The sequence below is a fragment of the Oncorhynchus keta genome, unplaced genomic scaffold, assembly GCF_023373465.1.
Source record: "Oncorhynchus keta strain PuntledgeMale-10-30-2019 unplaced genomic scaffold, Oket_V2 Un_scaffold_3664_pilon_pilon, whole genome shotgun sequence".
In the NCBI taxonomy this organism is placed as follows: domain Eukaryota; kingdom Metazoa; phylum Chordata; class Actinopteri; order Salmoniformes; family Salmonidae; genus Oncorhynchus; species Oncorhynchus keta.
Genome location: NW_026290923.1, coordinates 42,026 through 57,237, shown reverse-complemented (window position 1 = coordinate 57,237; position 15,212 = coordinate 42,026). Strand labels below are relative to the sequence as shown.

Below are 15,212 nucleotides of genomic sequence, written 5' to 3'. Positions count from 1 at the left end.
TCATAGTCAGTACATTCATCTCCAGATAGCTAGGTGGACCAGTTATAGTCAGGACATTCATCTCCAGATAGCTAGGTGGACCAGTCATAGTCAGTACATTCATCTCCAGATAGCTAGGTGGACCAGTCATAGTCAGTACATTCATCTCCAGATAGCTAGGTGGACCAGTTATAGTCAGTACATTCATCTCCAGATAGCTAGGTGGACCAGTCATGGTCAGTACATTCATCTCCAGATAGCTAGGTGGACCAGTCATGGTCAGTACATTCATCTCCAGATAGCTAGGTGGACCAGTTATAGTCAGGACATTCATCTCCAGATAGCTAGGTGGACCAGTCATAGTCAGTACATTCATCTCCAGATAGCTAGGTGGACCAGTCATAGTCAGTACATTCATCTCCAGATAGCTAGGTGGACCAGTCATAGTCAGTACATTCATCTTCAGATAGCTAGGTGGACCAGTCATAGTCAGGACATTCATCTCCAGATAGCTAGGTGGACCAGTCATAGTCAGTACATTCATCTTCAGATAGCTGGGTGGACCAGTTATAGTCAGGACATTCATCTCCAGATAGCTAGGTGGACCAGTCATAGTCAGTACATTCATCTCCAGATAGCTAGGTGGACCAGTTATAGTCAGTACATTCATCTCCAGATAGCTAGGTGGACCAGTTATAGTCAGTACATTCATCTCCAGATAGCTAGGTGGACCAGTCATAGTCAGTACATTCATCTAGAGATAGCTAGGTGGACCAGTCATAGTCAGTACATTCATCTCCAGATAGCTAGGTGGACCAGTCATAGTCAGTACATTCATCTCCAGATAGCTAGGTGGACCAGTCATAGTCAGGACATTCATCTCCAGATAGCTAGGTGGACCAGTCATAGTCAGTACATTCATCTCCAGATAGCTAGGTGGACCAGTCATAGTCAGGACATTCATCTCCAGATAGCTAGGTGGACCAGTCATAGTCAGGACATTCATCTACAGATAGCTAGGTGGACCAGTCATAGTCAGGACATTCATCTCCAGATAGCTAGGTGGACCAGTCATAGTCAGTACATTCATCTCCAGATAGCTAGGTGGACCAGTCATAGTCAGGACATTCATCTCCAGATAGCTAGGTGGACCAGTCATAGTCAGTACATTCATCTCCAGATAGCTAGGTGGACCAGTCATAGTCAGTACATTCATCTCCAGATAGCTAGGTGGACCAGTCATAGTCAGTACATTCATCTCCAGATAGCTAGGTGGACCAGTCATAGTCAGTACATTCATCTCCAGATAGCTAGGTGGACCAGTCATAGTCAGGACATTCATCTTCAGATAGCTAGGTGGACCAGTCATAGTCAGTACATTCATCTCCAGATAGCTAGGTGGACCAGTTATAGTCAGTACATTCATCTCCAGATAGCTAGGTGGACCAGTCATAGTCAGTACATTCATCTCCAGATAGCTAGGTGGACCAGTCATAGTCAGGACATTCATCTTCAGATAGCTAGGTGGACCAGTCATAATCAGTACATTCATCTCCAGATAGCTAGGTGGACCAGTCATAGTCAGTACATTCATCTCCAGATAGCGAGGTGGACCAGTCATAGTCAGTACATTCATCTCCAGATAGCTAGGTGGACCAGTCATAGTCAGTACATTCATCTCCAGATAGCTAGGTGGACCAGTCATAGTCAGGACATTCATCTACAGATAGCTAGGTGGACCAGTCATAGTCAGTACATTCATCTCCAGATAGCTAGGTGGACCAGTCATAGTCGGTACATTCATCTCCAGATAGCTAGGTGGACCAGTCATAGTCAGTACATTCATCTCCAGATAGCTAGGTGGACCAGTCATAGTCAGTACATTCATCTCCAGATAGCTAGGTGGACCAGTCATAGTCAGGACATTCATCTTCAGATAGCTAGGTGGACCAGTCATAGTCAGGACATTCATCTCCAGATAGCTAGGTGGACCAGTCATAGTCAGGACATTCATCTCCAGATAGCTAGGTGGACCAGTCATAGTCAGTACATTCATCTCCAGATAGCTAGGTGGACCAGTCATAGTCAGGACATTCATCTCCAGATAGCTAGGTGGACCAGTCATAGTCAGGACATTCATCTACAGATAGCTAGGTGGACCAGTCATAGTCAGTACATTCATCTCCAGATAGCTAGGTGGACCAGTCATAGTCAGTACATTCATCTACAGATAGCTAGGTGGACCAGTCATAGTCAGGACATTCATCTCCAGATAGCTAGGTGGACCAGTCATAGTCAGTACATTCATCTCCAGATAGCTAGGTGGACCAGTCATAGTCAGTACATTCATCTCCAGATAGCTAGGTGGACCAGTCATAGTCAGTACATTCATCTCCAGATAGCTAGGTGGACCAGTCATAGTCAGTACATTCATCTCCAGATAGCTAGGTGGACCAGTCATAGTCAGTACATTCATCTCCAGATAGCTAGGTGGACCAGTCATAGTCAGTACATTCATCTCCAGATAGCTAGGTGGACCAGTCATAGTCAGTACATTCATCTCCAGATAGCTAGGTGGACCAGTCATAGTCAGTACATTCATCTCCAGATAGCTAGGTGGACCAGTCATAGTCAGTACATTCATCTCCAGATAGCTAGGTGGACCAGTCATAGTCAGTACATTCATCTCCAGATAGCTAGGTGGACCAGTTATAGTCAGGACATTCATCTCCAGATAGCTAGGTGGACCAGTCATAGTCAGTACATTCATCTCCAGATAGCTAGGTGGACCAGTCATAGTCAGTACATTCATCTCCAGATAGCTAGGTGGACCAGTTATAGTCAGTACATTCATCTCCAGATAGCTAGGTGGACCAGTCATGGTCAGTACATTCATCTCCAGATAGCTAGGTGGACCAGTCATGGTCAGTACATTCATCTCCAGATAGCTAGGTGGACCAGTTATAGTCAGGACATTCATCTCCAGATAGCTAGGTGGACCAGTCATAGTCAGTACATTCATCTCCAGATAGCTAGGTGGACCAGTCATAGTCAGTACATTCATCTCCAGATAGCTAGGTGGACCAGTCATAGTCAGTACATTCATCTTCAGATAGCTAGGTGGACCAGTCATAGTCAGGACATTCATCTCCAGATAGCTAGGTGGACCAGTCATAGTCAGTACATTCATCTTCAGATAGCTGGGTGGACCAGTTATAGTCGGACATTCATCTCCAGATAGCTAGGTGGACCAGTCATAGTCAGTACATTCATCTCCAGATAGCTAGGTGGACCAGTTATAGTCAGTACATTCATCTCCAGATAGCTAGGTGGACCAGTTATAGTCAGTACATTCATCTCCAGATAGCTAGGTGGACCAGTCATAGTCAGTACATTCATCTAGAGATAGCTAGGTGGACCAGTCATAGTCAGTACATTCATCTCCAGATAGCTAGGTGGACCAGTCATAGTCAGTACATTCATCTCCAGATAGCTAGGTGGACCAGTCATAGTCAGGACATTCATCTCCAGATAGCTAGGTGGACCAGTCATAGTCAGTACATTCATCTCCAGATAGCTAGGTGGACCAGTCATAGTCAGGACATTCATCTCCAGATAGCTAGGTGGACCAGTCATAGTCAGGACATTCATCTGCAGATAGCTAGGTGGACCAGTCATAGTCAGGACATTCATCTCCAGATAGCTAGGTGGACCAGTCATAGTCAGTACATTCATCTCCAGATAGCTAGGTGGACCAGTCATAGTCAGGACATTCATCTCCAGATAGCTAGGTGGACCAGTCATAGTCAGTACATTCATCTCCAGATAGCTAGGTGGACCAGTCATAGTCAGTACATTCATCTCCAGATAGCTAGGTGGACCAGTCATAGTCAGTACATTCATCTCCAGATAGCTAGGTGGACCAGTCATAGTCAGTACATTCATCTCCAGATAGCTAGGTGGACCAGTCATAGTCAGGACATTCATCTCCAGATAGCTAGGTGGACCAGTCATAGTCAGTACATTCATCTCCAGATAGCTAGGTGGACCAGTCATAGTCAGTACATTCATCTCCAGATAGCTAGGTGGACCAGTCATAGTCAGTACATTCATCTCCAGATAGCTAGGTGGACCAGTCATAGTCAGTACATTCATCTCCAGATAGCTAGGTGGACCAGTCATAGTCAGGACATTCATCTCTCAGATAGCTAGGTGGACCAGTCATAATCAGGACATTCATCTCCAGATAGCTAGGTGGACCAGTCATAGTCAGTACATTCATCTCCAGATAGCGAGGTGGACCAGTCATAGTCAGTACATTCATCTCCAGATAGCTAGGTGGACCAGTCATAGTCAGTACATTCATCTCCAGATAGCTAGGTGGACCAGTCATAGTCAGGACATTCATCTACAGATAGCTAGGTGGACCAGTCATAGTCAGTACATTCATCTCCAGATAGCGAGGTGGACCAGTCATAGTCAGTACATTCATCTCCAGATAGCTAAGTGGACCAGTCATAGTCAGTACATTCATCTTCAGATAGCTAGGTGGACCAGTCATAGTCAGGACATTCATCTCCAGATAGCTAGGTGGACCAGTCATAGTCAGGACATTCATCTTCAGATAGCTAGGTGGACCAGTCATAGTCAGGACATTCATCTCCAGATAGCTAGGTGGACCAGTCATAGTCAGGACATTCATCTCCAGATAGCTAGGTGGACCAGTCATAGTCAGATTCATCTCCAGATAGCTAGGTGGACCAGTCATAGTCAGTACATTCATCTCCAGATAGCTAGGTGGACCAGTCATAGTCAGGACATTCATCTCCAGATAGCTAGGTGGACCAGTCATAGTCAGGACATTCATCTCCAGATAGCTAGGTGGACCAGTCATAGTCAGTACATTCATCTCCAGATAGCTAGGTGGACCAGTCATAGTCAGTACATTCATCTCCAGATAGCTAGGTGGACCAGTCATAGTCAGGACATTCATCTCCAGATAGCTAGGTGGACCAGTCATAGTCAGGACATTCATCTCCAGATAGCTAGGTGGACCAGTCATAGTCAGTACATTCATCTTCAGATAGCTAGGTGGACCAGTCATAGTCAGTACATTCATCTCCAGATAGCTAGGTGGACCAGTCATAGTCAGTACATTCATCTCCAGATAGCTAGGTGGACCAGTCATAGTCAGGACATTCATCTTCAGATAGCTAGGTGGACCAGTCATAGTCAGTACATTCATCTCCAGATAGCTAGGTGGACCAGTCATAGTCAGTACATTCATCTTCAGATAGCTAGGTGGACCAGTCATAATCAGGACATTCATCTCCAGATAGCTAGGTGGACCAGTCATAGTCAGGACATTCATCTACAGATAGCTAGATGGACCAGTCATAGTCAGTACATTCATCTACAGATAGCTAGGTGGACCAGTCATAGTCAGGACATTCACCTACAGATAGCTAGGTGGACCAGTCATAGTCAGGACATTCACCTACAGATAGCTAGATGGACCAGTCATAGTCAGTACATTCATCTCCAGATAGCTAGGTGGACCAGTCATAGTCAGTACATTCATCTCCAGATAGCTAGATGGACCAGTCATAGTCAGTACATTCATCTCCAGATAGCTAGGTGGACCAGTCATAGTCAGGACATTCACCTACAGATAGCTAGATGGACCAGTCATAGTCAGTACATTCATCTACAGATAGCTAGGTGGACCAGTTATAGTCAGTACATTCATCTCCAGATAGCTAGGTGGACCAGTCATAGTCAGTACATTCATCTCCAGATAGCTAGGTGGACCAGTCATAGTCAGTACATTCATCTCCAGATAGCTAGGTGGACCAGTCATAGTCAGTACATTCATCTACAGATAGCTAGGTGGACCAGTTATAGTCAGTACATTCATCTCCAGATAGCTAGGTGGACCAGTTATAGTCAGTACATTCATCTTCAGATAGCTAGGTGGACCAGTCATAGTCAGTACATTCATCTTCAGATAGCTAGGTGGACCAGTCCTAGTCAGTACATTCATCTTCAGATAGCTAGGTGGACCAGTTATAGTCAGTACATTCATCTACAGATAGCTAGGTGGACCAGTCATAGTCAGTACATTCATCTTCAGATAGCTAGGTGGACCAGTCCTAGTCAGTACATTCATCTCCAGATAGCTAGGTGGACCAGTCATAGTCAGTACATTCATCTCCAGATAGCTAAGTGGACCAGTCATAGTCAGTACATTCATCTTCAGATAGCTAGGTGGACCAGTCCTAGTCAGTACATTCATCTTCAGATAGCTAGGTGGACCAGTTATAGTCAGTACATTCATCTACAGATAGCTAGGTGGACCAGTCATAGTCAGTACATTCATCTTCAGATAGCTAGGTGGACCAGTCCTAGTCAGTACATTCATCTCCAGATAGCGAGGTGGACCAGTCATAGTCAGTACATTCATCTCCAGATAGCTAGGTGGACCAGTCATAGTCAGTACATTCATCTCCAGATAGCTAGGTGGACCAGTCATAGTCAGTACATTCATCTCCAGATAGCTAGGTGGACCAGTCATAGTCAGGACATTCATCTCCAGATAGCTAGGTGGACCAGTCATAGTCAGTACATTCATCTCCAGATAGCTAGGTGGACCAGTCATAGTCAGTACATTCATCTCCAGATAGCTAGGTGGACCAGTTATAGTCAGTACATTCATCTCCAGATAGCTAGGTGGACCAGTCATAGTCAGTACATTCATCTCCAGATAGCTAGGTGGACCAGTCATAGTCAGTACATTCATCTCCAGATAGCTAGGTGGACCAGTCATAGTCAGGACATTCATCTCCAGATAGCTAGGTGGACCAGTCATAGTCAGTACATTCATCTCCAGATAGCTAGGTGGACCAGTCATAGTCAGTACATTCATCTCCAGATAGCTAGGTGGACCAGTCATAGTCAGTACATTCATCTTCAGATAGCTAGGTGGACCAGTCATAGTCAGGACATTCATCTCCAGATAGCTAGGTGGACCAGTCATAGTCAGTACATTCATCTCCAGATAGCTAGGTGGACCAGTCATAGTCAGTACATTCATCTCCAGATAGCTAGATGGACCAGTCATAGTCAGTACATTCATCTCCAGATAGCTAGGTGGACCAGTCATAGTCAGGACATTCACCTACAGATAGCTAGATGGACCAGTCATAGTCAGTACATTCATCTACAGATAGCTAGGTGGACCAGTTATAGTCAGTACATTCATCTCCAGATAGCTAGGTGGACCAGTCATAGTCAGTACATTCATCTCCAGATAGCGAGGTGGACCAGTCATAGTCAGTACATTCATCTCCAGATAGCTAGGTGGACCAGTCATAGTCAGTACATTCATCTACAGATAGCTAGGTGGACCAGTTATAGTCAGTACATTCATCTCCAGATAGCTAGGTGGACCAGTTATAGTCAGTACATTCATCTTCAGATAGCTAGGTGGACCAGTCATAGTCAGTACATTCATCTTCAGATAGCTAGGTGGACCAGTCCTAGTCAGTACATTCATCTTCAGATAGCTAGGTGGACCAGTTATAGTCAGTACATTCATCTACAGATAGCTAGGTGGACCAGTCATAGTCAGTACATTCATCTTCAGATAGCTAGGTGGACCAGTCCTAGTCAGTACATTCATCTCCAGATAGCTAGGTGGACCAGTCATAGTCAGTACATTCATCTCCAGATAGCTAAGTGGACCAGTCATAGTCAGTACATTCATCTTCAGATAGCTAGGTGGACCAGTCCTAGTCAGTACATTACATTCATCTTCAGATAGCTAGGTGGACCAGTCATAGTCAGTACATTCATCTACAGATAGCTAGGTGGACCAGTCATAGTCAGTACATTCATCTTCAGATAGCTAGGTGGACCAGTCCTAGTCAGTACATTCATCTCCAGATAGCTAGGTGGACCAGTCATAGTCAGTACATTCATCTCCAGATAGCTAGGTGGACATTCATCTCCAGTCATAGTCAGTACATTCATCTCCAGATAGCTAGGTGGACCAGTCATAGTCAGTACATTCATCTCCAGATAGCTAGGTGGACCAGTCATAGTCAGGACATTCATCTCCAGATAGCTAGGTGGACCAGTCATAGTCAGTACATTCATCTCCAGATAGCTAGGTGGACCAGTCATAGTCAGTACATTCATCTCCAGATAGCTAGGTGGACCAGTTATAGTCAGTACATTCATCTCCAGATAGCTAGGTGGACCAGTCATAGTCAGTACATTCATCTCCAGATAGCTAGGTGGACCAGTCATAGTCAGTACATTCATCTCCAGATAGCTAGGTGGACCAGTCATAGTCAGGACATTCATCTCCAGATAGCTAGGTGGACCAGTCATAGTCAGTACATTCATCTCCAGATAGCTAGGTGGACCAGTCAGTCATACATTCATCTCCAGATAGCAGTACATTCATCTCCAGATAGCTAGGTGGACCAGTCATAGTCAGGACATTCATCTCCAGATAGCTAGGTGGACCAGTCATAGTCAGTACATTCATCTCCAGATAGCTAGGTGGACCAGTCATAGTCAGTACATTCATCTCCAGATAGCTAGGTGGACCAGTCATAGTCAGTACATTCATCTCCAGATAGCTAGGTGGACCAGTCATAGTCAGTACATTCATCTACAGATAGCTAGGTGGACCAGTCATAGTCAGTACATTCATCTCCAGATAGCTAGGTGGACCAGTCATAGTCAGGACATTCATCTCCAGATAGCTAGGTGGACCAGTCATAGTCAGTACATTCATCTCCAGATAGCTAGGTGGACCAGTCATAGTCAGGACATTCATCTACAGATAGCTAGGTGGACCAGTCATAGTCAGTACATTCATCTCCAGATAGCTAGGTGGACCAGTCATAGTCAGTACATTCATCTACAGATAGCTAGGTGGACCAGTCATAGTCAGTACATTCATCTACAGATAGCTAGGTGGACCAGTCATAGTCAGGACATTCATCTCCAGATAGCTAGGTGGACCAGTCATAGTCAGTACATTCATCTCCAGATAGCTAGGTGGACCAGTCATAGTCAGGACATTCATCTCCAGATAGCTAGGTGGACCAGTTATAGTCAGGACATTCATCTCCAGATAGCTAGGTGGACCAGTTATAGTCAGGACATTCATCTCCAGATAGCTAGGTGGACCAGTCATAGTCAGTACATTCATCTCCAGATAGCTAGGTGGACCAGTCATAGTCAGGACATTCATCTACAGATAGCTAGGTGGACCAGTCATAGTCAGTACATTCATCTCCAGATAGCTAGGTGGACCAGTTAGTCAGGACATTCATCTACAGATAGCTAGGTGGACCAGTCATAGTCAGTACATTCATCTTCAGATAGCTAGGTGGACCAGTCATAGTCAGTACATTCATCTCCAGATAGCTAGGTGGACCAGTCATAGTCAGTACATTCATCTCCAGATAGCTAGGTGGACCAGTCATAGTCAGTACATTCATCTTCAGATAGCTAGGATAGCTGGACCAGTCATAGTCAGTACATTCATCTACAGATAGCTAGGTGGACCAGTCATAGTCAGTACATTCATCTTCAGATAGCTAGGTGGACCAGTCATAGTCAGTACATTCATCTACAGATAGCTAGGTGGACCAGTCATAGTCAGTACATTCATCTACAGATAGCTAGGTGGACCAGTCATAGTCAGGACATTCATCTCCAGATAGCTAGGTGGACCAGTCATAGTCAGTACATTCATCTCCAGATAGCTAGGTGGACCAGTCATAGTCAGTACATTCATCTTCAGATAGCGAGGTGGACCAGTCATAGTCAGGACATTCATCTTCAGATAGCTAGGTGGACCAGTCATAGTCAGTACATTCATCTCCAGATAGCTAGGTGGACCAGTCATAGTCAGGACATTCATCTCCAGATAGCTAGGTGGACCAGTCATAGTCAGGACATTCATCTACAGATAGCTAGGTGGACCAGTTATAGTCAGTACATTCATCTCCAGATAGCTAGGTGGACCAGTCATAGTCAGGACATTCATCTCCAGATAGCTAGGTGGACCAGTCATAGTCAGTACATTCATCTTCAGATAGCTGGACCAGTCATAGGTACATTCATCTCCAGATAGCTAGGTGGACCAGTCATAGTCAGTACATTCATCTTCAGATAGCTCAAAACGCAATCATATCACGCAATTTAAAATGTATTTACTGTAAATTATCTTTATTTTATAATTTTTTACAGACTCGCAAAAAAATAAGTGAAACTTGGCACCCTGTTTTTAATTTGCTCCATCGCTCAGGCGACCAAGTGTAGGCTACGGCGAACAGCTGATTGGCCTCGCTCAGCTCAGATAGAACGATGACTTATTGACTTCACATTGTTGTGCTCATGGGTATTACAACTGTCTGTCTGTCTGTCTGTCTGTCTGTCTGTCTCTGTCTGTCTGTCTGTCTGTCTGTCTGTCTGTCTGTCTGTCTGTCTGTCTGTCTCTGTCTGTCTGTCTGTCTGTCTGTCTGTCTGTCTGTCTGTCTGTCTGTCTGTCTCTGTCTGTCTGTCTGTCTGTCTGTCTGTCTCTGTCTGTCTGTCTGTCTGTCTGTCTGTCTGTCTGTCTGTCTGTCTGTCTGTCTGTCTCTGTCTGTCTGTCTGTCTCTGTCTGTCTGTCTGTCTGTCTCTGTCTGTCTGTCTGTCTGTCTCTGTCTGTCTGTCTGTCTGTCTGTCTGTCTGTCTGTCTCTGTCTCTGTCTGTCTGTCTGTCTGTCTGTCTGTCTGTCTGTCTGTCTGTCTGTCTGTCTGTCTTGTCTTGTCTGTCTTGTCTGTCTTGTCTTGTCTGTCTTGTCTGTCTTGTCTGTCTTGTCTGTCTGTCTGTCTGTCTGTCTGTAGGTGGATAAAGGTGTTGTCCCACTGGCCGGAACCGATGGAGAGACCACAACCCAGGGTGAGAACACACACAGTCAATCACCAACCCAGGGTGATAACACACACAGTCAATCACCAACCCAGGGTGATAACACACACAGTCAATCACCAACCCAGGGTGATAACACACACAGTCAATCACCAACCCAGGGTGATAACACACACAGTCAATCACCAACCCAGGGTGATAACACACAGTCAATCACCAACCAGGGTGATAACACACAGTCAATCACCAACCAGGGTGATAACAGTCAATCACCAACCCAGGGTGAGAACACACAGTCAATCACCAACCCAGGGTGATAACACACAGTCAATCACCAACCCAGGGTGATAACACACAGTCAATCACCAACCCAGGGTGATAACACACACAGTCAATCACCAACCCAGGGTGATAACACACAGTCAATCACCAACCCAGGGTGATAACACACAGTCAATCACCAACCCAGGGTGATAACACACACAGTCAATCACCAACCCAGGGTGAGAACACACAGTCAATCACCAACCCAGGGTGATAACACACACAGTCAATCACCAACCCAGGGTGATAACACACAGTCAATCACCAACCCAGGGTGATAACACACAGTCAATCACCAACCCAGGGTGATAATACACACAGTCAATCACCAACCCAGGGTGAGAACACACAGTCAATCACCAACCCAGGGTGATAATACACACAGTCAATCACCAACCCAGGGTGATAACACACAGTCAATCACCAGGGGTGATAACACACACAGTCAATCACCAACCCAGGGTGATAACACACACAGTCAATCACCAACCCAGGGTGATAACACACACAGTCAATCACCAACCCAGGGTGAGAACACACAGTCAATCACCAACCCAGGGTGATAACACACAGTCAATCACCAACCCAGGGTGATAACACACAGTCAATCACCAACCCAGGGTGATAACACACACAGTCAATCACCAACCCAGGGTGATAACACACAGTCAATCACCAACCCAGGGTGATAACACACACAGTCAATCACCAACCCAGGGTGATAATACACAGTCAATCACCAACCCAGGGTGATAACACACAGTCAATCACCAACCCAGGGTGATAACACACAGTCAATCACCAACCCAGGGTGATAATACACACAGTCAATCACCAACCCAGGGTGAGAACACACACAGTCAATCACCAACCCAGGGTGATAACACACAGTCAATCACCAACCCAGGGTGAGAACACACAGTCAATCACCAACCCAGGGTGAGAACACACAGTCAATCACCAACCCAGGGTGATAACACACAGTCAATCACCAACCCAGGGTGAGAACACACAGTCAATCACCAACCCAGGGTGATAACACACACAGTCAATCACCAACCCAGGGTGAGAACACACAGTCAATCACCAACCCAGGGTGATAACACACAGTCAATCACCAACCCAGGGTGAGAACACACAGTCAATCACCAACCCAGGGTGAGAACACACAGTCAATCACCAACCCAGGGTGATAACACACAGTCAATCACCAACCCAGGGTGATAATACACACAGTCAATCACCAACCCAGGGTGATAATACACAGTCAATCACCAACCCAGGGTGATAACACACACAGTCAATCACCAACCCAGGGTGATAATACACAGTCAATCACCAACCCAGGGTGATAACACACACAGTCAATCACCAACCCAGGGTGAGAACACACACAGTCAATCACCAACCCAGGGTGATAATACACACAGTCAATCACCAACCCAGGGTGATAACACACAGTCAATCACCAACCCAGGGTGATAACACAGTCAATCACCAACCCAGGGTGATAATACACACAGTCAATCACCAACCCAGGGTGAGAACACACAGTCAATCACCAACCCAGGGTGATAACACACAGTCAATCACCAACCCAGGGTGATAATACACAGTCAATCACCAACCCAGGGTGATAACACACAGTCAATCACCAACCCAGGGTGATAACACACAGTCAATCACCAACCCAGGGTGATAACACACAGTCAATCACCAACCCAGGGTGAGAACACACACAGTCAATCACCAACCCAGGGTGATAACACACAGTCAATCACCAACCCAGGGTGATAATACACACAGTCAATCACCAACCCAGGGTGATAATACACACAGTCAATCACCAACCCAGGGTGATAACACACACAGTCAATCACCAACCCAGGGTGATAACACACACAGTCAATCACCAACCCAGGGTGATAACACACACAGTCAATCACCAACCCAGGGTGATAACACACAGTCAATCACCAACCCAGGGTGATAATACACACAGTCAATCACCAACCCAGGGTGATAACACACAGTCAATCACCAACCCAGGGTGATAACACACACAGTCAATCACCAACCCAGGGTGAGAACACACACAGTCAATCACCAACCCAGGGTGATAACACACACAGTCAATCACCAACCCAGGGTGATAACACACAGTCAATCACCAACCCAGGGTGATAACACACACAGTCAATCACCAACCCAGGGTGATAACACACAGTCAATCACCAACCCAGGGTGATAACACACAGTCAATCACCAACCCAGGGTGATAATACACAGTCAATCACCAACCCAGGGTGATAACACAGTCAATCACCAGCCCAGGGTGATAATACACACAGTCAGTCACCAACCCAGGGTGATAACACACAGTCAATCACCAACCCAGGGTGATAACACACACAGTCAATCACCAACCCAGGGTGATAACACACAGTCAATCACCAACCCAGGGTGATAACACACAGTCAATCACCAACCCAGGGTGATAACACACAGTCAATCACCAACCCAGGGTGAGAACACACAGTCAATCACCAACCCAGGGTGATAACACACAGTCAATCACCAACCCAGGGTGATAACACACACAGTCAATCACCAACCCAGGGTGAGAACACACACAGTCAATCACCAACCCAGGGTGATAACACACAGTCAATCACCAACCCAGGGTGATAACACACACAGTCAATCACCAACCCAGGGTGATAACACACACAGTCAATCACCAACCCAGGGTGATAACACACACAGTCAATCACCAACCCAGGGTGATAACACACAGTCAATCACCAACCCAGGGTGATAACACACAGTCAATCACCAACCCAGGGTGATAACACACAGTCAATCACCAACCCAGGGTGATAACACACAGTCAATCACCAACCAGGGTGATAACACACAGTCAATCACCAACCCAGGGTGATAACACACACAGTCAATCACCAACCCAGGGTGATGACACACAGTCAATCACCAACCCAGGGTGATAACACACAGTCAATCACCAACCCAGGGTGATAACACACAGTCAATCACCAACCCAGGGTGATAACACACACAGTCAATCACCAACCCAGGGTGATAACACACAGTCAATCACCAACCCAGGGTGATAACACACACAGTCAATCACCAACCCAGGGTGATAACACACACAGTCAATCACCAACCCAGGGTGATAACACACACAGTCAATCACCAACCCAGGGTGATAATACACACAGTCAATCACCAACCCAGGGTGATAACACACAGTCAATCACCAACCCAGGGTGATAACACACACAGTCAATCACCAACCCAGGGTGATAACACACAGTCAATCACCAACCCAGGGTGATAACACACACAGTCAATCACCAACCCAGGGTGATAATACACACAGTCAATCACCAACCCAGGGTGAGAACACACACAGTCAATCACCAACCCAGGGTGATAATACACACAGTCAATCACCAACCCAGGGTGATAACACACAGTCAATCACCAACCCAGGGTGATAATACACACAGTCAATCACCAACCCAGGGTGATAACACACAGTCAATCACCAACCCAGGGTGAGAACACACACAGTCAATCACCAACCCAGGGTGATAACACACACAGTCAATCACCAACCCAGGGTGATAACTTTCAATCACCAACCCAGGTGATAACACAGTTAATCACCAACCCAGGGTGATAACACACAGTCAATCACCAACCCAGGGTGAGAACACACACAGTCAATCACCAACCCAGGGTGATAACACACAGTCAATCACCAACCCAGGGTGATAATGCACACAGTCAATCACCAACCCAGGGTGATAACACACACAGTCAATCACCAACCCAGGGTGATAACACACAGTCAATCACCAACCCAGGGTGAGAACACACACAGTCAATCACCAACCCAGGGTGATAACACACAGTCAATCACCAACCCAGGGTGAGAACACACACAG

The 15,212-nt window shown here is 46.1% G+C and overlaps 1 protein-coding gene and 2 long non-coding RNA genes across 3 annotated transcripts in view; all 3 read left to right on the top strand.

The window, feature by feature from the left end:
- aldocb (aldolase C, fructose-bisphosphate, b) overlaps positions 1-15,212 on the top strand; it is a 57,314-nt gene that overhangs the window by 27,848 nt on the left and 14,254 nt on the right. The window contains exon 4 of the mRNA XM_052516038.1: positions 10,890-10,944. Within this exon, the coding sequence (XP_052371998.1) occupies positions 10,890-10,944 (55 nt within the window). The remainder of the gene's footprint in view (positions 1-10,889; positions 10,945-15,212) is intronic.
- Positions 1,029-4,714, top strand: LOC127928739 (uncharacterized). The gene is made up of 3 exons (XR_008132041.1): positions 1,029-1,377; positions 3,603-3,980; positions 4,654-4,714. It is a non-coding gene; the product is annotated as an uncharacterized LOC127928739 (long non-coding RNA).
- Positions 8,476-10,047, top strand: LOC127928740 (uncharacterized). Its single transcript, XR_008132042.1, has 4 exons — positions 8,476-8,715; positions 9,344-9,385; positions 9,559-9,684; positions 9,979-10,047. It is a non-coding gene; the product is annotated as an uncharacterized LOC127928740 (long non-coding RNA).